The sequence below is a fragment of the Oncorhynchus gorbuscha genome, linkage group LG03 (genome assembly GCF_021184085.1).
Source record: "Oncorhynchus gorbuscha isolate QuinsamMale2020 ecotype Even-year linkage group LG03, OgorEven_v1.0, whole genome shotgun sequence".
NCBI lineage: Eukaryota > Metazoa > Chordata > Actinopteri > Salmoniformes > Salmonidae > Oncorhynchus > Oncorhynchus gorbuscha.
The window spans coordinates 58,195,918-58,223,528 of record NC_060175.1 but is presented as its reverse complement, the minus strand read 5'-3'; the positions used below and the strand labels follow the sequence as shown (position 1 = coordinate 58,223,528).

The following is a 27,611-nucleotide window of genomic DNA, read 5'->3' as shown; positions in this document are numbered from 1 at the left end:
CAGCTGATGCTCTCATGCATGCTTCAAAGTTGATTGCCTCGAAGCGAGCATAAAAGTAATTTAGCTCATCTGTTAGGCTCGTGTCACTGGGCAGCTCGAGGCTGTGCTTCCCTTTGTAGTCTGTAATAGTTTGCAAGCCCTGCCACATCTGACGAGCGTCGGAGCCGGTGTGGTACAATTCGATCTTAGTCCTTTATTGATGCTTTGCTTGTTTGATGGTTCGTCTGAGGGTATAGCGGGATTTCTTATAAGCTTCCGGGTAAGAGTCCCGCTCCTTGAAAGCGGCAGCTCTGCCCTTTAGCTGAGTGCAAATGTTGCCTGTAATCCATGGCTTCTGGTTGGTATATGTACATACAGTCACTGTGAGAAGACATCATCAATGCACTTATTGATGAAGCCAGTGATTGATGTGGTGTACTCCTCAATGCCATCGGAATAATATTGAATGCAACCAAATATCAACATTTGAAGGAGATTTATCTTCTGCTTGCATAGTATAAATTATGAATTTATTGACAAACTGGAATTAAAGCCAGACTAAGTCAGTGACACAGATGGAACTAAGCAGAAGATATCTGTCCTTCAAATGTTGATAGTGGATATAACGTTGGAGATCTGACTTTGTTTTAAATGTTCAAAATATTTTATACAAGGTTTGTCTATGTTGACATTTGGTTATCATGGTGACATAATTCTGTGGTTGACATTTTTGAAAATCAAATGTATTTTCCACGTCACAATACATTGACCATTTTGTGCCCAGTGGGTAGGCCTTCATAGAGGCTATAAAACACACTGACGAAGTGTTGAAAACTCTGCTGCGACACCACTGTTTTCAGATGCCTGAGTAGAGCTGTGTAGCCTATAGCCTACGTTGTCTTTTCTCTGTAGACAACAAAAGGCTCAGTGTCTTCCTCACCAAATTACTCTCACTATCCACGTAAGAGCCCGTTTATCCGTCCATCAATAAATTAAAATTGTCTAGAACTTTCCTCGTTCTTCCAAGGATCTGTTTCCCACCATCAATGAATCATTCATTGAAATCCTGAGAAACCCGGGGAATCTCCCACTAGGCCTACCCTGCACTGCATGCCTCATTTATGAACCAACTGCTTCAACAGGTGGTATTCTGACATGTGCAGGGCACCCAGTCCACTCATCAGTCTGTTCCGTGTTGGATGTTACATTCAGTGTGTGAGAGATACTGTATGTCAGTAAGTGACGCCTTCAGCACCGGGAGCTGTCCATGGTTTTGAATTTCCGAGCAGCAGTGTTCATCAGGACAGACGAGGCAGAGTGGATACATACCTCTATACCTACGGACGTCTGAGTGAGTGAGTGTAGAAAGAAGGAACGTAAACGGGTTTTATAGAAATATTTCCCCCCCCCTCTCTCGACTTGGAAACCATCAAAAGAAGTAATCATCTAGAAATAGTTTCTTCAACCGTCACCATGCTCCCTGCGCAGGAAGCGGCTAAGATCTACCACACCAACTACGTGCGTAACGCGCGCGCCGTGGGTGTCTTGTGGACCATCTTTACCATCTGCTTCGCCATCTTGGTGATGGTGGTGTTCATACAGGTCAGTAGACAGTTATTTCTTCTCAGAAACTATTTCTAGATTAACATTGCTGTGTGTTATATCCTGAGGACTACATTGGAAATAAGTTTGGCCCCACTTTATTTGGATATAACCATCTGTATGTGTCTTCTATCAACAAAATCTGTTAAACAACTGCTTGCTAAGATTAGGGGTAGGTTTGAATAAGGGTTAAGGTTAGGTTTTCGTGATATCCAAATTGGTAGTTACAGTCTTGTCCCATCGCTGCAACTCCCGAACGGACTCGAGTGTGAGCCATGCGTCCTCCGAAACACGACCCTGACAATCCGCACTGCTTCTTGACACACTGCTTGCTTAACCCAGAAGCCAGCAGCACCAATGTGTCGGAGGAAACACCGTCCAACTGGCGATCTTGTCAGCATGCATGCGGTCGGTTCCGCCACAAGAGTCGCTAGAGTGCGATGGGACAAGAACATCCCGGCCAAACTCTCCACTAACCCGGACGACGCTGGTCCAATTGTGCACCGCCTCATTGGTCTCAAACCCGGATCTTTAATAATGCCTCTAGCACTGCGATGCAGTGCCTTAGACCGCTGCACCACTTGGGAGGCCACCATAAGTGTTAACATTTTCCTGTGTCATCCACTGGTGTTATTTTGTTAATTTGTACACAGCCCCCGATGATGCTGTAAGTAACCAAAACCCTTGTGTGCATATTTCTTGTTCTTGATGTCCCTCTTGTCCAGCCCTACTGGATCGGTGACAGCGTCAACACCCCGCAGGCGGGCTACTTTGGCCTGTTCCACTACTGTATCGGGAACGCGCTCACCGGAGAGCTCATCTGCAAAGGGAGCGCGCTGGACTTCGGCTCCATCCCATCCGGGGCCTTCAAGACAGCCATGTTCTTCGTTGGCATATCCATGCTGCTGGTGGTGGGCAGCATTGTTTGTTTCAGCCTCTTCTTCTTCTGTAATGCCGGCAGCGTCTACAAGATATGCGCATGGATGCAGCTGGCCTCCTGTGAGTAGAAGAAGCAGCTATACACTGAAACATTTCCTTTAATTTGTACAGTAAATTACCAGCAGCACAGTAGTCAGTAGGTTACTGTACATTTACAATAAATTCCTGGCAGCACAAAAGCCAGTAAATTACTGTAGATTTATAGGACCTTTACTGAAACACAAATGTTCAGCATATTGCTGGAACACCTGACTATAGCAACATGCTGTATTTCTAGAATGTATAGGGCATTACTGGAAGCACAGGGGTTAATAAACAGTTTGATTTATAGTGCAGGCACCTAGTGCCAATGATGGACAGTGTATTTGATCGAGGTATTTCAATACCCTTTCTGTATTTCACTAGCCTACAATTGAAGACGTTTGAGGGTGGAGACTCTTGCTACTGTAATATTTTACTGTAATTACATGGGATTGGTGTAAATTTATGTTTTTAGAAAAATCAAATACGGTATGGTACTGTATTCTGTGGGGTACAGCATTTTTATTAATGGTTGCAACAAATATAGCCTCTCACAAGGCAGATATTATTTTGCCATCCACAAAGTTTTCCCACAACACACCATTATTCACAGTATACCGCTGTAAATATACAGCAAAACAGCTTATACTGTACTTTACTGTAATATTGTATTGTAAAAATACAGCAGTGTAGAAGAATATTGATCCCCCTTCATGTGTTGCTCTTTACAGTACTGTAATATAGAAGGGAAAAAAATGATCTGTAAATTTAAAGCAATTTGTTACTGTGTATGATTAGGATAGTGTGTGTTCAGTACTGTTTACTTGTTTGTTATTGGGTCTGATTAGTGGTATTGTTCCACTTAAAGTAGCAGTTCTCTTCTTCCTCCTCCACCAATCCCCGACCTGTGCCTGTGCGTAATGCGACACTGAGGCGTTTCCCCATGGCAACACAGTCAGTCTATTTGTGCTTGTGGTGAAAATGGCCTTTAATCTACTTCTGAAAAGCAGGCTGCAACATCACTGAGTGAACACCTCAACGGGAAATGAACAAAATTGGTTAAACTGAGTATTTCAGCACCAAGGACAGCTACCTTGAGGGAAGAGGAAATCCAGAGTGGTCACCAACTTTGGTCCTGGAAAGCTATGTGGTGCAGGATTTTGTACTGGCCCAACACTGGCACATTGATTCAACTAATTAAATAAGTTCATGCTGGGCTAGAACAAAACATACCCGTAAACTCTCCAGGACCATGAGAGAGTTTTAAGAGAGCAAGGCAAACTGTTGCCAAATGTAACTCAGGAAGCTGAGTCTGAATTCAAAAGGGAGAGAGTATATGCTCAGAGAATAGAAAGTGAATTTGTATGTGCCAGGTTAGAAAGTGAGTGTGTAATGTTTCAGGACAGGTAATGTGATATCACACGTAGCGTAGCGTGTCGAGGTGAGATGGCTGAGCTAAGGGGTGAATTATGGATGAAGTCTATTTTACTCATCAGACTGGAGTTGCCAAGCAACTACTGCTGTAGCTTTCATTGCTGTGTGGGTCTTATCCATCTACCTAACTGATAGTTGGTCCATCCATCTGTCTTGCTCCCACCCCCTCCAGAGTCACCTGTACTACAATTAGCTTTCTAACAGGTCCATCACTTTCTCTCTGTCCCACCCCCCTTCCTAGCCACTTGCATGGTGATAGGCTGTATGATCTACCCTGATGGCTGGGACAGTGAGGAGGTGAAGAGGATGTGTGGACAGAGAACAGATAAGTACACCCTGGGTAACTGCACGGTGCGCTGGGCCTACATCCTGGCTATCATCAGCATCATGGACTCCCTCATCCTCTCCTTCCTAGCTTTCTCCCTGGGGAACAGGCAGGACCAGCTACTGCCTGACAACTTTCAGGTGGACGGGAAAGAGAAAGACAAAGGTATGGAGGGAGGAGGGGGAAGAAGAGGAAAGGGGTGAGAGGTAGGGGAGTGGGATGGAGGTACATGGAAAAGTTGAATTATAGAATTATTAAATGTTACCTCAACTCTTCCATTTCCAGAAAACTGGAAATCAAAACAGTGGTGGAGAGTGAGACAAAAGAGAGAGGGAAAAGATGAAGTCTATAACATCATTTCTAGCACTGATGTTGATGTGTGTGAGGAGACTCTTCCTCCGAAACAAGGCATTCCTCCAAAGAATGTTCCTCAAACATTACTCTCTGACTGTTGTCCTTGTCCTCATCCAAGTCATTAGTGCCGGAATCAGATCACCCATAGAGTTTATATCATATCACAGACGGCCTAATGAGAAACCGAGACGACTTCAACGCACCATTATTAAAAATACATTTAGGCAAAGCAACCTCTCGAAACACTATGGGCAGTTAGTGAGAGGAATTCATTGGGAGAGCAGATAACTTGTGTAGATCTTCAATAAGTGGTGCTGTGACACCACTTTACAGGTCTTGCATGTGCCGTTTAGAAACGCAGAGGAAGGCTAGTGTAACCAACAGTGTTTAGCCACAATGTAATCCAGCAATTACTGTTAAGGTTCATCACTGCCCTTTAAGATCTCCTTAGGAAGTTTCAAACATCCCAACCCACTTTACCACAACTTTCCTCCTCAGTCTCTAAGGAATATTATGAAACTCTTAGTCACGTCCTTTCTTCGGCGCAATATTATAAGTACATTAAAATGTCACCATTTTGTAATACTTCACTTTTTTATTATTATTTTTTACCTTTATTTAACTCGGCAAGTCAGTTAAGAACACATTCTTATTTTCAATGATGGCCTAGGAACAGTGGGTTAACTGCCTGTTCAGGGGCAGAACAACAGATTTGCTCGGGGATATGAACTTGCAACCTTTTGGTTACTAGGCCAACGCTCTAACCACTAGGCTACCCTGCCGCCCCAAAATATCTGGGTATCTTTTATAGGAATAGGTAATACCTTTCATTGAAAATTGCCAAAAATGAATTATTCAGTCGACATCCATACCAGTTAAAGGCGATATTGTCGATATGAGTGAAGCAGTTAGTGTGTTGAAGCCATTGGGCGCTGTTTATCATAGCGCACTACACTTTATTATGGGCGACAGGTTCAGTACGCATCACTGCATTCTGTATCAGAAAGTAGGCTGGCCCACTTTGAAGGCTCGTAGATTTATGCATTGCACTTTTTTTTTCAAAGCCCTCCTGCGTAAACTTCAGCCGTACCTTACTCGCTGTTAACTTAGACTTCCGAGATAACAGACCTGGTCTAAGGGATGGCTTAACTCTGGACAGCCCTTCCATCTCTACTGAGTTAGGTATATCTGCTTTTAGTTTATTTGTACCGTACTTGTGGAATGATCTCCAAACTGTCTAAAGAAATTCAAAAGGCTGATTGAGGACCTTTGTGTTTTGCTTTTTGTTGTATTGATGTGAATATTGGGCTGATCTGTGAGAGAGACATTGGTCTCAGTGTGACTTAAATAACCCCTTATACCAGTATGTATTAACATACCCCTAACTAGTGTGTAATAACCACAGGTACCACTCCTAGGGATGTGAATTTTTTGCCTTTCAGGACGATTCGATACGTATCTAGATACATGGGCTCCGATACGATACAGGGCGATACGTTTTAGTTTGAAATGAGTTGGTGCGATCGGTTCGATGCACTAACATTTGTTGTTTAAACACATTTATTTTCCATTCTAAATGAAAACCTGGTGCTGAAGGATATCATGAGCTGGATCTGTCTGAGCTGACTGTGTGTGTGTGTGTAAATGATGTAATGTAGGGTGTGTGTGTGTGTGTGTGTGTGTGTGTGTGTGTGTGTGTGTGTGTGTGTGTGTGTGTGTGTGTGTGTGTGTGTGTGTAAATGATGTAATGTAGGGTGTGTGTAAATGATGTAATGTAGGGTGTGTGTGCGTGCATAAATGATGTATGTCTACTATGTAGGCACCTGAGCCATAAAGGAGACTAGGCATCTACCACCCCACTACCATTATCAGATTAAGGGGGAGGTAGTGTAGTTTTGGAGGTGGCGTACACTTTGGTTCTCACCCTCCAATTAATTTATCATTTTTGCAGATTAACTGTGTGCGTTAGAAATGTATGAATATTTATAATTTACAAATGAACTATGACATAGCCAATGAATATATAGCACACCCTTGGATTTCACCCATCTTAAAATCAAATGGTTTTGACCGATTGGAAGTTTAGTGAGCTTACTTTTACCTCCCTCTTTGGCGATGCAATAATCCTCGCAAAATTTGGAAACGATTCTGTTGGATTACGATTCGATGCACTAACATTAGCTGAATAAACATTCATTTTCCATTCTAAATTTTAAAATGCTGCTGATGGCTCTGAGCTGGATCTGTCGGAGCTGACTTCCCTGTGTGTGTGTAAATTATGTCTATGGTCTATTTGAGAAGGACCGGTCCCACACATTTCCTAGGTGGCAAAAGGTTGCAAAGCATGCAACTTCACACTGTTCACAACCCTGTTGTTTACAGGTAAAATCGCACAATTCAGTGTGCCACCTAGGAAATGTGTGTGACTGGACTACAAAAGGAAAACCAGCCACGTTGTGTCCTCAGAACATCGCAGGACCAGCTGGCATATTCAATATCTCCCTATCCCAGTCAGCTGTCCCCACATGTTCCTGTACCCAAGAAAGCAAAGGTAAATGAACGAAATTACTATTGCCCCGTAGCACTGGGAGTGTGGTGCCAGGAAAATAACCTCTCACTCACGTCAACAAAACAGAGGATCGTGGACTTCAGGAAACATCAGAGGGTGCACCCCCCACTCCACGGGGCCGCAGTGGAGAAGGTGGAAAGTGTCAAGTTCCTCGACGTACACATCACTGACAAACTGAAATGGTCTATCTACCCACACAGTCACTGTGGTGAAGAAAGTGCAACAGCATCTCTTCAACCTCAGGAGGCTGAAGAAATTTGGCTTGACACCTAAAACCCTCACAAACTTTTACAGATGCACAATTGAGAGCATCCTGTTGGGCTTTATCACCACCTGGTACGGCAACTGCACCGCCCAGGGCTCTCCAGAGGGTAGCGAGGTCTGCACAACGCATCACCGGGGGCAAACTACCTACCCTCCAGGACACCTACAGCACCCGATGTCACCCTAAGGTCAAAAAGATCATCAAGGACAACAACCACCCAAGCCACTGCTTGTTCATCCCACTTACCATCCAGAAGGCGAGGTCAGTACAGGTGCATCAAAGCTGGGACAGAGAGACTGAAAAACAGCTTCCATCTCAAGGCCATCAGACTGCTAAACAGCCATAACTAGCACAGAGAGACTGCTGGCTACATACATAGACTTCAAATCACTGGCTACTTTAATAAATGGCACACTAGTCACTAATAATGTTTACATATCTTGCATTACTCACCTCATATGTGTATACTGTATTATATTCTACTGTATCTTAGTCTATGCTGCTGTGACATTGCTCGTCCATATATTTATATATTCTTAATCCCATTCCTTTACTTAGATTTGTGTATTGGGTACATGTTGTGACATTTTTAGATATTACTGCACTTGTCGGAAATAGAAACACAAGTATTTTGCTACACCTGCAATATGCTACACCTGCCCTCCCAGATTTTCACGCAAGACAGTGTCTTGGTGCGACAAACAAAAAAAAACACAGTCGGCAGCAGTCCTGTGGGTGAAAACAGCTCGTTGATGGGAGAGGACGAATGAGACTGGAAAGAATCGTACAAGCTAACAGCAAGTTGCTGCAGAGGGTGCTGAGATGTTGGCCGGGGTACGGGTAGCCAGGTGGAAAGCATGGCCAGCAGTGGAAAAATGCTTATTGAAATGATCGATTATCGTAGATTTATCGGTGGTGACAGCGTTTCCTATCCTCAGCTGGGAGGAGGTGCACTTATTCTCCATGGACTTTACAGTGTCCCAAAATGTTTTGGAATTTGTGCTACAGGAAGCACATTTCTGTTAAGAAAGCTAAGGCTAGCTTTTTCAAACTGAGTATATTGGTTCCTGACTTCCCTGAAAAGTTGCATGTCGCGGGGGCTATTCAATGCAAATGCAGAACGCCACAGGATGTTTTTGTGCTGGTCAAGGGCAGTCAAGTCTGGGGTGAACCAAGGGCTATATCTGTTCTTAGTTGTACATTTTTTGAATCGGGCATACTTATTTAAGATGGAGAGGAAAGCACTTTTGTCGAGCAACCAGGCATCCTCTCCTGACGGGATGAGGTCAACAACCTTCCAGGATACCCAGGCCAGGTCGATTAGAAAGGCCTGCTCGCTGAAGTTATTTAGGGAGCGTTTGACAGTGATGAGGGGTGGTCGTTTGACCGCGGACCCATTACGCATGCAGACAATGAGGCAGTGATCGCTGAGATCCTGATTGAAGACAGCAGAGGTGTATTTAGAGGGCAAATTGGTCAGGATGATATCTATGAGGGTGCCCATGGTTACGGATTTTAGGGTTGTACCTGTTAGGTTAATTTTGTAAAGATTGAGGGCAGCTAGCTTTAGATTGTAGGACGGCCGGGGTGTTAAGCATGTCCCCGTTTAGGTCACCTAGGTCTCCGAACTCTGAAGATAGATGGGGGGCGATCAATTCACATATGGTGTCCAGGGCACAGCTGGGGGCTGAAGGGGGTCTATAACAAGCGGCAACGGTGAGAGACTTGTGTCTGGAAAGGTAGGTTTTTAGAAGTAGAAGATCGAATTGTTTGGCCACAGACCTGGATAGTATGACAGAACTCTGCAGGCTGCAGTAGATTGCAACTCCGCACCCTTTGGCAGTTCTATCTTGTCGGAAAATGTTATGGTTAGGGATGGAAATTTCAGGATTTTTGGTGACCATCCAGTTGCCAGATTGGATGGAAAGCATGCTCTGTCTTTAGTGTACCATCACTTTGGAGGTCAGCCTGCCTGCACTGTGCTCATTGCCAGCCGGGTAGCCCTGTTCTTCCTCGCAAATATCGTAATAAATTGGCCAGAATGTTACATCTTCATCCCATAATATTGAAGGCAGTGCGATGTTAAGACATAAGCTAGTAGCCACCGAAACTAGGCCAATTTGAAATATGAAAATGATCAATCAAATCGCCAGGTAGCCTATTATGGTTCGGGCAAAGATGAGCCGGTAGTGGATTGCTAGACTGTATTTAATATGGATGATAAATGTAGGCCTACTTTGTTTTTGCCAGGCAAAACTGGATGAAATGAAACGAGTTCTTTCTGGTCACTAATCTGGATATGCATGGCCGCCTTTGCAAGCCATTGACTGGTCATTGATTAACAATCAAGACTTGCAACTTTATGGTTCTGAAGCAGAGAGGAGGATTTAATGACTTGCGGGGCAGTGGGTTCAGAACTACAAAACATTTATAAAAAATATATGTTTTTAAGGGGGGAAATTGCCACCACCGAAAAGGAGACTGGAAGGGTAAAGGGGCATGTGCTCTGCACAGGTAGAGCCCTCTCTGTGCATGTGCCTGGTACTGAGCAATATGTTTGATGTTGTGGTTCACCACGGTTTTTGATTCTTATCTTAAACATTAAACCTGCAGAATGTAACTTTTTTGGCTAACCAAATTCACAAACAAACATGAGTTATAGATCTGTCATTCTCATTGAAAGCAAGTCCAAAAAAGCGGTAGATCTGTTTTATGTGCACTATTCCTAGAATTCCCGTTCTTAAGTTCCATTTTTGCGTATTTTACTTTTGGTTTTGTACACCAGCTTCAAACAGCTGAAAATACAATATTTTTGGTTATGGAAAATATATTTTACAGCGGTTTAGATAGTACAACGATTCTCTACACTATACTTGCTGGTTTTGTAGCAAACCAAAATATTTGAATTTTAGCAACCAGTAAAATATTTCAGTTGTGCATACTACATTTTTTTATTACTATTATTTCAGTCCATGTCATCCTCTCATCTCTAGAGCTGCTGCCTAAATAATTATTTCAGTAGTTCTTCAAAGTAAATAAGTAATACTGGTAGAGATACACTACATGACCAAAAGTATGTGGATACCTGCTCGTCAAACACATCATTCCAAAATCATGGGCATTAATATGTAGTTGGTCCCCCCTTTGCTGCTATAACAGCTTCCACTCTTCTGGGAAGGCTTTCAACTAGATTTTGAAACATTGCTGCGGGAACTTGCTTCCATTCAGCCTCGAGCATTAATGAGGTCGGGCACTGATTTTGGGCGATTAGGCCTGGCTCGCAGTCGGCATTCCAAATCATCCCAAAGGTGTTCGATGGGGTTGAGGTCAGGGCTCTGTGCAGGCCAGTCAAGTTCTTCCACACCAATCTCGACAAACCATTTCTTTGTGGATCTCGTTTTGTGCATGGGGCATTGTCATGCTGAAAAAGTAAAGGGCCTTCCCCAGACTTTTGCCTTAGTTGGAAGCACAGAATCCCATTTCTTAATGCTCCCGACAAACAGTTCCTGTGCTGACAGTTGCTTCCAGAGGCAGTTTGGAACTAGTTAGTGAGTGTCACACCCAAAGACAAACAATTTTTACTGGCAACTCGCTTCAGCGTTCCCATTCTGTGAGCTTGTGTGGCTTATCACTTCACGGCTGAGCCTAGACGTTTCTACTTCACAATAACAGAAGGGCAGACATTTTACAAACTGACTTTTTGTAAAGGTGGCATCCTAGGATAGTGCCACGTTGAAAGTCACTGAGCTCTTCAGTAAGGCCATTCTGCCACACCCACTGCCAATGTTTGTCTATGGAGATTGCATGTCTGTATACGCCTGTCAGCAATGGGTGTGGCTGAAATGTCCGAATCCACTAATTTGAAACTTGTGTATATACAGTGCATTCAGAAAGTATTCAGACCCCTTGACTTTTTCCACATTTTACGTTACAGCCTTATTCTAAAATTGATTAAATTGTTCCCCCCCCCTCAATCTACACACAATACCCCATAATGACAGAGCAAAAACTGGTCTTTAGAAATGTTTGCAAATTTTACAAGAAAATTAAAATAATGAAATATCACATTTAGTATTCATACCCTTTACTCAGTATGCTGTTGAAGCACCATCAGCAGCGATTACAGCCTCGAGTATTCTTGGGTATGACACTACAAGCTTGGCATACCTGTATTTGGGGAGTTTCTCCCATTATTCTCTGCAGATCCCCTCAAGCTCTGTCAGGTTGGATGGGTAGCGTCTCTGCACAGCTATCCCCACACCATGCTGCCACCACCATGCTTCACCGTAGGGATGGTGCCAGGTTTCTTCCAGATGTGACGCTTGGCATTCAGGCCAAAGAGTTAAATCTTCGTTTCATCATGGACAGTCATGTAGGTGCCATTTGGCAAACTCCAAGCGGGCTGTCATGTGCCTTTTACTGAGGAGTGGCTTCCGTCTGGCAACTCTACCAGAGATGGTTGTCCTTCTGGAAGGTTCTCCCATTTTCAGATAGTTACTCTGGAGCTGTCAGTGACCAATGGGTTCTTGGTCACCTTCCTGAACAAGGCCCTTCTCCCAAGATCATTATAGGGTATTGTGTGTAGATTGAGGGGGGAAAAAAATACTTTATCGCCCTTTTCAACAATGGATTATGTAAAAGTAAATGTGGAAAAAGTCAAGCTGTCTGAATACTTTCCGAATGCACTGCATAGTGTACATTACCTGAGAAAAGGCATTAGATAGTGTGAAGATTCCGCATGCATCTTCTGTCAGTTGAGGGATATTTATTTATTTGACCTTTAGGCCAGTTGAGAACAAGTTCTCACTTACATCTGCGACCTGGCCAAGATAAAGCAAAGCAGTGCGGCAAACAAACATACAGTCAATAACACAATAGAAATATCTATGTACAGTGTGTGCAACTGTAGTAAGATTAGGGAGGTGGCAAAATAATTACAATTTAGCTATTAAACACTGGAGTGATGTGTAGAAGATGAATGTGCAAGTAGAGCTACTGTGGTGCAAAGGAGCAAAAAATAACAATATGGGGACGAGGTTAGGTGGGCTATTTACAGATGGGCTGTGTACAGGTGCAATGATCGGTAAGCTGCTCTGACAGCTGATGCTTAAAGTTAGTGAGGGAGGTATAAGGCTTCAGTGATTTTGCAATTAGTTCTAGTCAAAACTCAAGAGAACTGGAAGAAAAAGCAGCCAAAGGAGGTGTTGGCTTTGGGGATGACCCGTGAAATATACCTGCTGGAGCATGTGCTACGGGTGGGTGTTGCTATGGTGAACTGTGAGCTGATATAAGACGGGGCTTTACCTAGCAAAGACTTATAGATGACCTGGAGCCAGTGGATTTGGCAATAAATGAAACGAGGGCCAGCCAATGAGAGCATACAGGTTGCAGTGGTGGGTAGTATATGGGGCTTTGATGACAAAACGGATGGCACTGTGATAGACTACATCCAATTTGCTGAGTAGAATGTTGGAGGATATTGTGTAAATGACATTGCCGAAGTCAAGGATCAGGATAGTCAGTTTTACGAGGGTATGTTTGGCGGCATGAGTGAATGAGGCTTTGTTGCGAAATAGAAAGCCGATTCTAGATTTAATTTTGGAATGGAGATGCTTAATGTGAGTCTGGAAGGAGAGTTTACAGTCTAACCAGACACCTAGGTATTTGTAGTTGTCCACACCAGTCAGAACCATCCAGAGTAGTGATGGGAGGGCATTTTCTGGGAGCGATCGGTTGAAGTGTATGCATTTAGTTTGGATAAGTAGGAGTGACGCCATCTGTCGGAAAAGAATGCTCCCATAGTACAAGAGTCTTACCTCTTTCTCTCTCTGTTTCAGAGGAAGCCTGAGCTCATTATCAACCACAGAAGACAGACGTACTACATTCAACACGAAAGACGGACCAGTGAGGTGGTGGTGTTGTGGAAATAAAGCCCAGCTAGTTAAAAGTCAATATCAACTCCACTTTAGTGCATCACTTTACAATAATACATGTACCTGGTAGAACACTGATAAATGATAATAAAATGTTCCATATTAATATACCATGACCGTGCTTTACTTGAATATAGAATATACTGCACAGCCTCCTAACAAGTACAAGTCAGACATTTTCAAAATCTAAATGTTTATTCAACTACAGAAAATGCTTAGTTTAGCAGTGAACAATCAAATGCAGAGAGGGAGGTCAGGAGAGGGGGAGGCAGATGAGGAAGAAAGGCAAGGAGAGGTAAGGGAAAGAGCGCATTGAGAACGAGGGCGGGAGGAGAGGGGCTTGTAGAAAAAGAGCAACCAATGGGATCGGGGGGAGGGCACCCTTTAAAGTATTATAACAGCGTCATCATTCTTTATTACAATCCACGATTATACCTTTCTCTCTCTTTGATGCATTTAAAAACAGTCCTACACTGCAAGAGGGGCAAAGTCAGTATGAAAATAAGCTTTAAAAATGCAGCAAAAAAACCTAGCAAATGCGTCTCAAGGCATCAATCGACCTCATAACGACTCATTCAAACATTTGCACCTTAGCAGAGTGTGTATTCCAAAAGGCACCCTATTCCCTATATAGTGCATTACTTTTGACCAGAGCCTAAATGGGCTCTAGTCATAAATAGGGCACAAAATACGTAATAGGGTAACATTTGGGACACAGGCAGAGCTTCCGCTCCTTCATAATATACACAGTTCAAACAGAAGCTCCAAACACAAGTTCAGAGAGACAAGGCCAACTCTTTGGTACAGATATGTATGTACAAGATAGGGGTTCAGATATGGGTTGTGCCTAAAATGGCACCCCGTTCCAACTATATAAAGAATAAGGAGTAATTTTTTTGGTAAATCTGTTCTGGAATCGAATACAGAATTCTGATTCTGATCATTTTTCTGAAACGGGAAAATCTTTTGTATCACACCATCTAGCAAAAAAAGAGGCATTATTTTCTCAGAGGCAAACCTTATCTAGAACCTTAAACACCACAGGAGAGGTATGAAACTAGCCAACAGATTCTGACCCTATGTTACGCTTGTTTACACTGAGCTGCACTGGGGTCAGAACACAATCATGGTTAGATTAAGACACCACAGAGCCGCAGCGAGATATGGGCTGGAAAACTTCTCAATGCAGGGATGGGATGTGTCCAATGATTTACACACACACACACACACACACACACACACACACACACACACACACACACACACACACACACACACACACACACACACACACACACACACACACACACACACACACACACACAGATGACTTACAGGGCCGTCATCTTGGCACTCCACCATTGTTTAAAAAAAAAAAAGTTTGGGAAGCTATAAAAATGCATTTATTACCAAGTCTGTTTTTACCAAGTTTTTTCTGTTAGACACCTTAATGCATACTTTTAAATTGTTACTGTCCCCACAACAAAAATATTTAAATACAGGTCATTTTGTCCTTTAATTTAATTGAAATACTGTGGAATTCCATTAAGTCCTATGAAGGACTGCCTCTTCTAGGGAGTGCCAATATGGTCGACCGGTTGCTTCAAAGCCACTCATTGGCCAATACATAGAATCAGCAATCCAGGTTTTATATACATCCTTGGATATAACACTGTACTGAAAGGTTTACCTATATCAAAACTGATACATCAAGAAGATTGAAATACTGCTAATTTTACTAGAAAAATGCCCTTTCATCCTCATGCTAGCGAGCAGTAGCCACCGCCACCATTTTGGAATGGCAGTGTCAGCCAATCAGCCTCTGTTGTTCAACGCGACGTGCCATTCCATAATGGCTGCTGTGCCTACTGCTAGCTCGGATGAGGAGGAAAAGGGCAGTTTGAATTGAAGTACAATTTGGGTACAGTGGCACATCCCATCGCTGCATTGAGGAACGTTGTAGACAGTGCACCCCGGCTCCGCGGTGTCCAAATCTAACCATGATTGCGTTCCGACCCCAGTGCAGCTTAGTGTAAACAAGCGTAACGGTAACGTCAGAATCGGCTGGCTAGTTTGAAACATGGTTATTCAGTAGCATTGGTCTAGTCATGGTCTGTGGATCAATGCAGGTAACAGAAGGTAGTACATGAAACGCGGGATAGAGTATGATGGTACCATCTCCACACTGTGGTAAGTGCCATTCCAAAACGGCTGCTTGGAATGAGACAAGGAAGGATAGGACAGGGATGATGTCATAGAAGAGAAACAGAACAAGTTCCATTGCATTCAGTCAATTCCAGTTCAGGAGTACTTCATGGAGAATCCTTTGATTCTTTTTATTACTTTCTAGGTAGCTACTCTTCCCCACAATCCTACACTAACCTCTATCAATACTGTATATAAAATAACTACCATTCGGATGTGCTAGTATAGTGGTACAGTGGGTGTTCTGTAGATATGATTGGATTGGTCTTGAAATTGTCCAGTGGAGGTCTGTGAGGTTTGATCTTAACTCTGAACATGCACATCTGTTAAACAAAGGAACACAAACAGAAGAGAAACTGAACGAAACTTGTTAGAGGTGTCATCATTGGCACAGAGAAAAACAAGCGTAAATAAAGAAAAAGAGATCAGATACTCAAGTCATATCCAGTCAGTACCAAAAAGAAAAAGAGAGACATAAATAGATATAGTGCTGCTGGATCGGGCTTCTTTGTGTTTATTTATCTGGAACCAGTGTTTTCTATGAAGGCCACCAGTAGGGCTTCAGTAGCCAGTCTAGCCTGGTTTGTGCGTGTGTTGAGCCACTAGGGAGGCAATGCAGGCATGGTGCTTGCAACGGCTTCCTCTTAGTGTGTATCTATATGTGTGTGTGTGTGTGAATGCTTGTGAATACGTATGTATGTTTGTGTGTGTGTGTATGTACATATGTTCATGTATGTATGCATGTGTGTACTGTATGAGCTGCTTGTTGGCTGTAGTAGCGCTGTGGCTCCTCTAGGGGGTGATCCATGCGTGTCGGAGGCACTCTGCAGCCGTAGCTCTCTTCTCTGGTACCAGGTCCAACATTGGGAAAAGGAAGCTAGCGAAGGTTGCTGCCTCCTCTTTAGACCACTCATACTTCTCCACCAACACCTCCAACAGACCCCATGGCTTCAGCTTGGTAATGTGCCTCAGGTCACCTGGGGGGGGGAGAGAAAGTTAACTACACACACATTCCCATGACAGTTTAGTTTACATGTGAAAAAAACTAAACTAAACACACCAGCACTTTTAGACAAGGCTCAACTTGAACCTTTCACACGTGAGTAACACATATCTCTTAACAGTCGCCCCCAGCATGAGTTGTTTTATGCAGACAATGTCAGAATGCACTCGCTGTTCCAAAATGGGGTTATTACGCAACAATTAACAGTTAAACAAGACCGTTTCAACTTGTCAATTTCAAATTATTTTCTAACAGTCTAAATTGCGGTGTGTTCCGCCTCCTCATTAATTCACATAGAAGTAGCCCATTTCAGCATTGCGGACAATTTATGTTTGAGGCTTTACTGAGCCGGACAAACTGCTCTCTTCGAGGAGAGCCCAAGCACTTCACCAATGTTTCCGCAGATCAAGTATGCAGACATTTGCGCAGTCTTGCACGAATTGGCACATTCAGACTTTGGACATGTGTGCGTTCCTATCAAAGTAATTGCCTTATTTTCTGTATATCCTGTTGGCGTTTCAACTGTAGCATATGTATGAAACAATGTATTTACAGTTTTATTTGCGTTTTCAAGTACTGGTGAAAGATAATGCATTCCGATTATCGCATAATGGACACCTATGATGTGTGTAAAATACTTTTTGGAAGGTTGTACTGATTTTAACGAGACATTATACAATATGCATTCTGGGTGTCACGTTAACGTCTGTCAGACCAAAGATGTTATAATGAGTTGAAGGGTAAAATTCCGGAAGTGAATGATCGTACACGACACACCCCCTTCAACATGCCTACCGCAAACGGACCAAACTCATCTTGTCTCCTCTTATCATCTTTAGTTGACGTGAAGAAAGAAAAGAACATGGCGGCGCGCACAAACTACCAGTCTTCGGATTACATTTGATTTCTAGAAAGTGTTTTACTCAAATATTTAGATCAATGATCAGCTCCCCCGTGATGAAATAAATATAACCATTAGCTAATTCATAGTGCTCTCTGACAGCCGAGAGTTATCGAAATATGACCGCTTGTATTACGTCAGTTAGCTTAGGACTAATGTAGCCCACATTTCCCGATTTGGATGATTGTGTATGATGCCTCTACTCGTGTGAATGCCTGAACATTGCATCCAAAAAGAAAACTTCACATTCAGGACATAATTTTCTAAGGACTTTGTTTGTGCAAAATGTTTGTGAGAAAACAGTGTGGCTAGCTTAAAATGCTGACTGTTGCATCAATAGCAACTGGACGTTCTAAATAAGCAGTCTAATCACACCGGTTTGAGCGTACACTGCAGGGAACACTGTAGAATGATCACACCCGTTTGTTGGTACATGTAAAAAGGTTAAACCTGCTATGACACGCACACAAATGTGCACACACACTATGAAAACACACACACAGCAGAGGGATAAACTACAAAGCAGAATCAATACGTTAGCCAGCTAACTTTGATAAACAACTATAAATAACTATTGATTTTGTCTTTCATTAACAAAGCTAAACTCCGATATGTTTTTGTTTGTTGAGTTAATTTGACCATTTCCATTTCAAGCATACCCTTCTAAAATCCTGGTTGGTCGTACAACACTCTAGTGTGGCGTTTCCTTACCTTTCTTGGTGAAGAACTCCTTGGAGTATTTTCCGGCCAGGATCAGCTTCTTAGGAACTTTACCCAACAACTCAATGATCAAAGCTATGTGATCTACACAAGAGAAGACGACAAACAAATTAGACGGTGCCAATCATCATTTGCGATGAAGGTCTGCAGAATCCTCACAGACACGGCGGCAGGATCTACACAACAGGATGTGAGTGAGTGTGTCTTCAGGTCTAAAATATTGTAGATACTATAAAAAAGGTACAATCTTGTGCCTTACAGGGAGGGGAACACACCTTCATCTCTAGAGTAGTCCTCCCCAGAGTGAGGCTCAAACAGGTAGTCTCCTGTAGCCAGCTCAAAAGCCTAGAAGGGACGGTCACATACACAGCACCAGATAAACATTTGGACACTACTCATTCAATGGTTTTTCTTTATTAAAAAAAAAAAACTCTTTACTACATTGTATAATAATAGTGAAGAAATCAAACTGTGAAACAACACACATGGAATCATGTAGTAACCAAAAAGTGTTAAATCAAAATATATTTTATATTTGAGATTCTTCAATGTAGCCACCCTTTGCCTTGATGACAGCTTTGCACACTCTTGGCATTCTCTCAACCAGCTTCATGAGGTAGTCACCTGGATTTATTTTCAAACAGCCTTGAAGGAGTTCCTACATATGCTGAGCACTTGTTGGCTGCCTTTCCTTCACGCTGCGGTCCAACTCATCCCAAACCATCTCAATTTGGTTTCACAGAACACAGTAAGGACTCTGCATTTGAACCTTTTCACGCGTACCAAAAACGGGTGTGCTCATTCTACAGTGGTCCCTTACAGAACACAGTAAGGACAGTGTGGCCAGCTCAAACGCTGACTGTTGCATAAATCAAAACTGGACGTTCCAAATAAGTGTTCTAATCTCACCAGTTTGAGCGTACGCTCCAGGGACCACTGTAGAATGAGCACACCTGTTTGTTGGTATGTGTGAAAAGTGTCAAATGCAGAGTTGTACCAGACAGGGGATAGACTGATGACTAGTAAGCCCCGCAGCTTAATACAAATACATATCAGAGCACTGTCTGCTGGGCTAGTTATCTCAAGATTTTCTGAGGCTAGTTATACATTGACTAAATTGTTTCACATTCTTGCGGGACCTCCTTGGGAAACTAAACTATTTATTAAATGTGGTTGTACTTGTGAGATGTAACCCACATTTTTCTTTACATGACCAAGTCAACATACAGCCAGACGTGACCTGTGGTAGTTGGTAAGGGCAGAGACGTTCTTTGCGTGTTCCTACTGACAGGAACACGAAGGCAGACAGGCTAGACCATGTTTTGGGTCGATCTGACAAGCGTGAGGAGTGTGTGTCGGGGTGTGTGCGTGTGTGAGTGTCCTCTATCCCATCGCTACCCACCATTGCGGCAGTGCTCCAGATATCAGCAGGCGTCCCGTAGCCGGCTCCCATCAGAACCTCCAGAGAACGGTACTGACGAGTTTGGATGTCGTCTGTAAAGTGCTTGTGCTGAGGAGGAGAGGATGGAGAGAGAGGGATAGAGGAGGGGGTAGAGAAAGAGAGAAAGAAATAGAGAGGGATAGATGGAGAAAGAAAGAGAAGGCATCACTGATCTGACATGACTCGTATTGGTGTAAGCCTTTGAAGTCAAATCAAATTTTATTGGTCACATCACATGGTTAGCAGAGGTTATTGCGAGTGTAGCGAAATGCTTGTGCTTCTAGTTCCGACAGCGCAGCAGTATCTAAAATAGACTGTAGTACAACCCTTGCTGTCTGTGGCATCTGGTCATTTCGAGTCGGCGGGATGAGAAGTGGGTCTTCCACAACATCCGGCCCTGATTAACGATCAAGCTAGCGAGCAAGGAAGGATGATTTGGGCCCCATTTTCCCCCCCAAAATTCAAAAATGGCTGTACTATACTCACCACCCAGCAGGCATTCCCCAGGTCAGCTATTTTGATCTGGATCTTGTCTGCATTGAGAGGTTCCAGAGGGTTGACCAACAGACTGCCTGCTGCTATTTTATCTAAAAAGAGAGAAGAGGGTGGAAAGTGGAGAGAAAAAGGAGAGGAACAAAACAATATTTATCTACAATGTGAGCGTTGTGTGATGCCACACCATCCGGAAAAAGTCGGTTCTGCTGAGTCAACTGGAAAATACGATGGAAAAGATTGAAAGAGAAGTACTGAGGTGGTGATATTATAAGGAGCCCTCAGAAAGATGACAGAGAGTAGAGAAAGACAAGGCTCATTACAGCTACTGACACTACTGAAACACAAATAACACTTACGCCATCAACGCGAGTGTCTTCAGTGAGGTGAACCGTTCAGAATATTGCAACCAGAAATGTGAGGAATAGAGCTGAAATTATACTTGAATCTACATTTCAAAGAGACATGTCTGAACTGCGTGATATTTATTCTATCCAAATATTCTTTTATATAATAATATAATAATAATATATGCCATTTAGCAGACGCTTTTATCCAAAGCGACTTACAGTCATGTGTGCATACATTCTACGTATGGGTGGTCCCGGGGATCGAACCCACTACCCTGGCGTTACAAGCGCCATGCTCTACCAACTGAGCTACAGAAGGACCACTTTTAGGTTTCCCCTCCTGATACATTTACATTACATTTAAGTCATTTAGCAGACGCTCTTATCCAGAGCGACTTACAAATTGGTGCATTCACCTTATGACATCCAGTGGAACAACCACTTTACAATAGTGCATCTAAATATTTTAAGGGGGGGGAGAAGGATTACTTTATCCTATCCTAGGTATTCCTTAAAGAGGTGGGGTTTCAGGTGTCTCCGGAAGGTGGTGATTGACTCCGCTGTCCTGGCGTCGTGAGGGAGTTTGTTCCACCATTGGGGAGCCAGAGCAGCGAACAGTTTTGACTGAGCTGAGCGGGAACTGTACTTCCTCAGTGGTAGGGAGGCGAGCAGGCCAGAGGTGGATGAACGCAGTGCCCTTATTTGGGTGTAGGGCCTGATCAGAGCCTGGAGGTACTGAGGTGCCGTTCCCCTCACAGCTCCGTAGGCAAGCACCATGGTCTTGTAGCGGATGCGAGCTTCAACTGGAAGCCAGTGGAGAGAGCGGAGGAGCGGGGTGACGTGAGAGAACTTGGGAAGGTTGAACACTAGACGGGCTGCGGCGTTCTGGATGAGTTGTAGGGGTTTAATGGCACAGGCAGGGAGCCCAGCCAACAGCGAGTTGCAGTAATCCAGACGGGAGATGACAAGTGCCTGGATTAGGACCTGCGCCGCTTCCTGTGTGAGGCAGGGTCGTACTCTGCGGATGTTGTAGAGCATGAACCTACAGGAACGGGCCACCGCCTTGATATTAGTTGAGAACGACAGTTTGTTGTCCAGGATCACGCCAAGGTTCTTAGCGCTCTGGGAGGAGGACACAATGGAGTTGTCAACCGTGATGGCGAGATCATGGAACGGGCAGTCCTTCCCCGGGAGGAAGAGCAGCTCCGTCTTGCCGAAGTTCAGCTTGAGGTGGTGATCCGTCATCCACACTGATATGTCTGCCAGACATGCAGAGATGCGATTCGCCACCTGGTCATCAGAAGGGGGAAAGGAGAAGATTAATTGTGTGTCGTCTGCATAGCAATGATAGGAGAGACCATGTGAGGTTATGACAGAGCCAAGTGACTTGGTGTATAGCGAGAATAGGAGAGGGCCTAGAACAGAGCCCTGGGGGACACCAGTGGTGAGAGCGCGTGGTGAGGAGACAGATTCTCGCCACGCCACCTGGTAGGAGCGACCTGTCAGGTAGGACGCAATCCAAGCGTGGGCCGCGCCGGAGATGCCCAACTCGGAGAGGGTGGAGAGGAGGATCTGATGGTTCACAGTATCGAAGGCAGCCGATAGGTCTAGAAGGATGAGAGCAGAGGAGAGAGAGTTAGCTTTAGCGGTGCGGAGCGCCTCCGTGATACAGAGAAGAGCAGTCTCAGTTGAATGACTAGTCTTGAAACCTGACTGATTTGGATCAAGAAGGTCATTCTGAGAGAGATAGCGGGAGAGCTGACCAAGGACGGCACGTTCAAGAGTTTTGGAGAGAAAAGAAAGAAGGGATACTGGTCTGTAGTTGTTGACATCGGAGGGATCGAGTGTAGGTTTTTCAGAAGGGGTGCAACTCTCGCTCTCTTGAAGACGGAAGGGACGTAGCCAGCGGTCAGGGATAAGTTGATGAGCGAGGTGAGGTAAGGGAGAAGGTCTCCGGAAATGGTCTGGAGAAGAGAGGAGGGGATAGGGTCGAGCGGGCAGGTTGTTGGGCGGCCGGCCGTCACAAGACTCTCTGGAGAGAGAGGGAGAAAGAGGTCAGAGCACAGGGTAGGGCAGTGTGAGCAGAACCAGCGGTGTTGTTTGACTTAGCAAACGAGGATCGGATGTCGTCGATCTTCTTTTCAAAATGGTTGACGAAGTCATCTGCAGAGAGGGAGGAGGGGGAGGGGGAGGAGGATTCAGGAGGGAGGAGAATGTGGCAAAGAGCTTCCTAGGGTTAGAGGCAGATGCTTGGAATTTAGAGTGGTAGAAAGTGGCTTTAGCAGCAGAGACAGAGGAGGAAAATGTAGAGAGGAGGGAGTGAAAGGATGCCAGGTCCGCAGGGAGGCGAGTTTTCCTCCATTTCCGCTCGGCCTTCCGGAGCCCTGTTCTGTGAGCTCGCATTGAGTCGTCAAGCCACGGAGCGGGAGGGAGGACCGAGCCGGCCTGGAAGATAGGGGACATAGAGAGTCAAAGGATGCAGAAAGGGAGGAGAGGAGGGTTGAGGAGGCAGAATCAGGAGATAGGTTGGAGAAGGTTTGAGCAGAGGGAAGAGATGATAGGATGGAAGAGGAGAGAGTAGCGGGGGAGAGAGAGCGAAGGTTGGGACGGCGCGATACCATCCGAGTAGGGGCAGTGTGGGAAGTGTTGGATGAGAGCGAGAGGGAAAAGGATACAAGGTAGTGGTCGGAGACTTGGAGGGAGTTGCAATGAGGTTAGTGGAAGAACAGCATCTAGTAAAGATGAGGTCGAGCGTATTGCCTGCCTTGTGAGTAGGGGGAAGGTGAGAGGGTGAGGTCAAAAGAGGAGAGGAGTGGAAAGAAGGAGGCAGAGAGGAATGAGTCAAAGGTAGACGTGGGGAGGTTAAAGTCGCCCAGAACTGTGAGAGGTGAGCCGTCCTCAGGAAAGGAGCTTATCAAGGCATCAAGCTCATTGATGAACTCTCCGAGGGGACCTGGAGGGCGATAAATGATAAGGATGTTAAGCTTGAAAGGGCTGGTAACTGTGACAGCATGAAATTCAAAGGAGGCGATAGACAGATGGGTAAGGGAGAAAGAGAGAATGACCACATGGGAGAGATAAGGATCCCTATGCCACCACCCCGCTGACCAGAAGCTCTCGGGTGTGCGAAACACGTGGGCGGACGAAGAGAGAGCAGTAGGAGTAGCAGTGTTATCTGTGGTGATCCATGTTTCTGTCAGTGCCAAGAAGTCGAGGGACTGGAGGGAGGCATAGGCTGAGATGAACTCTGCCTTGTTGGCTGCAGATCGGCAGTTCCAGAGGCTACCGGAGACCTGGAACTCCACGTGGGTCGTGCGCTGGGACCACCAGATTAGGGTGGCAGCGGCCACGCGGTGTGGAGCGTTTGTATGGTCTGTGCAGAGAGGAGAGAACAGGGATAGACAGACACATAGTTGACAGGCTACAGAAGAGGCTACGCTAATGCAAGGAGATTGGAATGACAAGTGGACTACACGTCTCGAATGTTCAGAAAGTTAAGCTTACGTAGCAAGAATCTTATTGACTAAAATTATTAAAAATGATACAGTACTGCTGAAGTAGGCTAGCTGGCAGTGGCTGCGTTGTTGACTTTGTAGGCTAGCTGACAGTGGCTGCGTTGTTGACACTACACTAATCAAGTCGTTCCGTTGAGTGTAGTAGTTTCTACAGTGCTGCTATTCGGGGGCTAGCTGGCTAGCTAGCAGTGTTGATTACGTTACGTTGCGTTAAAAGAACGACAATAGCTGGCTAGCTAACCTAGAAAATCGCTCTAGACTACACAATTATCTTTGATAAAAAAAAGTGTGCGGAAGTGTGCGGCAAAGTGCCACCTCTCCCTCTCCACTAACCGTTCCTCTCGCCCTCCTCCTCTTCATCCTCTCTTCCAGGCACCACATCAGTCTCCATCTCCTCGTCTTTTCTCTCCTCCTCATCCTTCTCTGGTCGTTTACACTCCTCCGTCTTGCCCTCCTTTCCTCTCCCTTCTTTATCGTGTGTTCCGGAGTCGCCGGGCACTCTGCCGTTGCATTCTGGGTAAACTGCGTTGGCCGGCGAGTCCCGTCCCTGTGTACTGGCGTTGTTGGGGGCTACAGCGTCAAGTTTGTTGGCTTTCTGTTGGTCCTCCTCTTCTTCTTCGCTGGTCCTCTGTACCTCATGGCTCTCCAAGAGGGTGTGGCCATTGCAGTTCACCTCCATCCTGCTCTCCTCCTCCGTTTTATCTGGAGCTGGGTCTAGGGGACAGAGGTTAAGTGATCGGACAGTCAGTCACATAACCATTTGTGAACACACCACTGATCAGCAACCCTGGTCCAATGACATTTGGTCCAAATATTGTTTGAAATCCACTACATGGCAGCCGGGCTGCCAAAATCACTGTTCTACAAATCACCTTGCCTGCCGTAACACTACTTCCTATGTAATCAAGATTAGCGATTCTGTGCCTCCAATTGAACTCCCCAAACATGTGTTTTGCCTTTCAGTTTCTTTTAAAAAGGTGAACAGGAACAGAATCTAATGGTGGTCCATAATTGAATAACACAGGATCATTTTAAATTAAATGTGTTCTTTAACACCATGGTGTTTACCTGCTGTGACACCATTAGCAATGTCCTGTAGCGTGTCGGAGGTTGGCGGGGGGGTGTCTGTGGTTATCCCTTCAGTCTCCTCTTCCCCCTCCTCCTCCTCTCCTCCCTCCGGCGCTCCCTCCATCTCCTGAATCCTCTTCTCTAACATCTCTGCCTGCTTCCGCTGTTTCTTCTTCATCTTCTTCTTCTTGTTCTTTGACATCTTCGCCGTCTGAGGGGTGGGGTAAGGAGAGGGGGATGAAGGGAGGAGTGAAGGGAAGAGAGTTCAAGGCTTAGACTACTATACAATTTGTAGAACTGCTTTTCCATTGATAGGTGTGAACAGAGAGCCACCCACTCCCATGCATTACCTGGTAGCAGCAACCACACTCAATAAAAACATCATGCTTTTATAAATAACGCATAAAAACAGAGACTTACTGGTTTGGGCGCAGGGGCTGTGCTCACTAGGCAGAAAGAAGAGAAAGAGAACATTCGACTGTCATATCCTCAGCTAGATAATGACTAAACCAGCATAGGATTATGTCAAATCTGCCTCAGTAATTAGCATACAGTACCAGTAGCATGGTGTCTGTCTGTATTGCATTGTCCCTAAAATTTCTAAGCAAACAGCCAGAGGCAGGGCTTTCTCCTATAGATCTCAATTTTTATGGAATGGTCGGCAGACCATTGTATCCATGTGCGAGACGCAGACTCTGGCTCAACCTTTCAGTCTTTACTGAAGACTCATCTTTTCAGTAGGTCCTACAATTGTGTAGTCTGGCACAAATCAAATCAAATGTTATTTGTCACATGCGCCGAATACAACAGGTAGACCTTACAGTGAAATGCTTGCTCACAAGCCCTTAACCAACAGTGCAGTTAAAATAATAATAATCTACCGAAATAAAAGTAACAAATAATTAAAGACCATCAGTAAAATAACAATTGCGAGGCTATATACAGGGGGTTACCGGTACAGAGTCTGTGCGGGGGCACCGTTTAGTCGAGGTAAGATGTAGAATTATTAAGGTGACTATACACAGATAACAGAGCAGCAGCAGCATCAAAGAGGGGGGGGGGGTGGGGGTGGGGCAATAAAAATAGACTGGGTAGCCATTTGATTAGAGGTCCAGGAATCTTATGGCTTGGGGGTAGACGCTGTTTAGAAGCCTTATGGACCTAGACTTGGCGCTCCGGTACCGCTTGCCGTGCGGTAGCAGAGAGAACTGTCTATGACTAGGGTAGCTGGAGTCCTTGACAATTTTTAGGGCCTTCCTCTGACACTGCCTGGGTATAGAGGTCCTGGATGACAGGAAGCTTGGCCCCAGTGACGTACTGGTCCGTACACACTACCCTCTGTGGTGCCTTGCGGTTAGAGGCCAAGCAGTTGCCATACCAAGCAGTGATGCAACCAGTCATGCTCTCGATGGTGCAGCAGTAGAAATCTGAGGATCTGAGGACCATGCCAAATCATTTCAGCCTCCTGAGGGGGAATAGGTTTTGTCGTGCCCTCTTCCTGACTGTCTTGGTGTGCTTGGACCATGTTCGTTTTTTGGGGGATGTGGACTCCAAGGAACTTGGAAGCTCTCAACCTGCTCCACCACAGCCCTGTCGATGAGAACGGGGGAGTGCTCGGTCCTGCTTTTCCTGTAGTCCACAATCATCTCCTTTGTCTTGATCACATTGAGGGAGAGGTTGTTGTCCTGGTACCACACGGTCAGGTCTCTGACCTCCTCCCTATAGGCTGTCTCATAGGCTGTCTCATCGTTGTCGGTGACACGGTTGTGTCTTCGGCATACTTAATGTTGTTGGAGTCGTGCCTGGCCGTGCAGTCATGACTGAACAGGGAGTACAGGAGGGGATTGAGCACGCACCCCCGAGGGGCCCCCGTGTTGGATGTGTTGTTACCTACCCTTACCACCTGGGGGTGGCCTGTCAGGAAGTCCAGGATCCAGTTGCAGAGGGAGGTGTTTAGTCCCAGGGTCTTAGTGATGAGCTTTGAGGGCACTATGGTGTTGAACATTGAGCAGTAGTCAATGAACACATTCTCACATAGGTGTTCCTTTTATCCAGGTGGGAAAGGGCAATGTGGGGTGCAATAGAGATGGCATCATCTGTGGATCTGTTGGGGTGGTATGCAAATTGGAGTGGGTCTAGGGTTTCTGGGATAATGGTGTTGATGTGCCATGACCAACCTTTCAAAGCACTTCATGGCTATAGATGTGAGTGCTACGGGTCGGTAGTCATTTAGGCAGGTTACCTTAGTGTTCTTGGGCACAGGGTCTATGGTGGTCTGCTTGAAACATGTAATACAGACTCAGGACAGGGAAAGGTTGAAAATGTCAGTGAAGTTCGTCAGTGTATGCTCGGAGTACACGTCCTGGTAAACCGTCTGGCTCGGAGGCCTTCTGATTGTTGACTTGCTTAAAGGTCTTACTCACATCGGCTGCGGAGAGCGTGATCACACAGTCATCCGGAACAGCTTAAGCTCTCATGCATGCTTCAGTGTTGCT

The 27,611-nt window shown here is 45.0% G+C and overlaps 2 protein-coding genes across 6 annotated transcripts in view; one reads left to right on the top strand and one right to left on the bottom strand.

Annotated features, from left to right (window-relative positions):
* The first annotated feature begins 1,179 nt into the window (after positions 1-1,179).
* lhfpl5a (LHFPL tetraspan subfamily member 5a) lies at positions 1,180-13,527 on the top strand. The gene is made up of 4 exons (XM_046343118.1): positions 1,180-1,581; positions 2,307-2,580; positions 4,217-4,465; positions 13,326-13,527. The coding sequence occupies exons 1-4, from the start codon at positions 1,453-1,455 to the stop codon at positions 13,334-13,336; spliced, it is 663 nt and encodes a 220-aa protein (XP_046199074.1). The 5' UTR covers positions 1,180-1,452; the 3' UTR covers positions 13,337-13,527.
* The window catches only part of LOC124031630 (SRSF protein kinase 1-like), a 59,014-nt gene continuing 44,839 nt past the window's right edge, over positions 13,437-27,611 (bottom strand). For all 5 annotated transcript variants that reach the window (XM_046343113.1, XM_046343114.1, XM_046343115.1 and 2 more), the window contains 8 exons: positions 25,537-25,562; positions 25,117-25,327; positions 24,382-24,762; positions 20,178-20,278; positions 19,653-19,760; positions 18,526-18,595; positions 18,242-18,334; positions 13,437-16,603 (listed from right to left, as the gene is read on the bottom strand). In XM_046343113.1, coding sequence (XP_046199069.1) covers positions 16,419-16,603; positions 18,242-18,334; positions 18,526-18,595; positions 19,653-19,760; positions 20,178-20,278; positions 24,382-24,762; positions 25,117-25,327; positions 25,537-25,562 — 1,175 coding nt within the window. In that variant the 3' untranslated portion in view covers positions 13,437-16,418. The remainder of the gene's footprint in view (positions 16,604-18,241; positions 18,335-18,525; positions 18,596-19,652; positions 19,761-20,177; positions 20,279-24,381; positions 24,763-25,116; positions 25,328-25,536; positions 25,563-27,611) is intronic.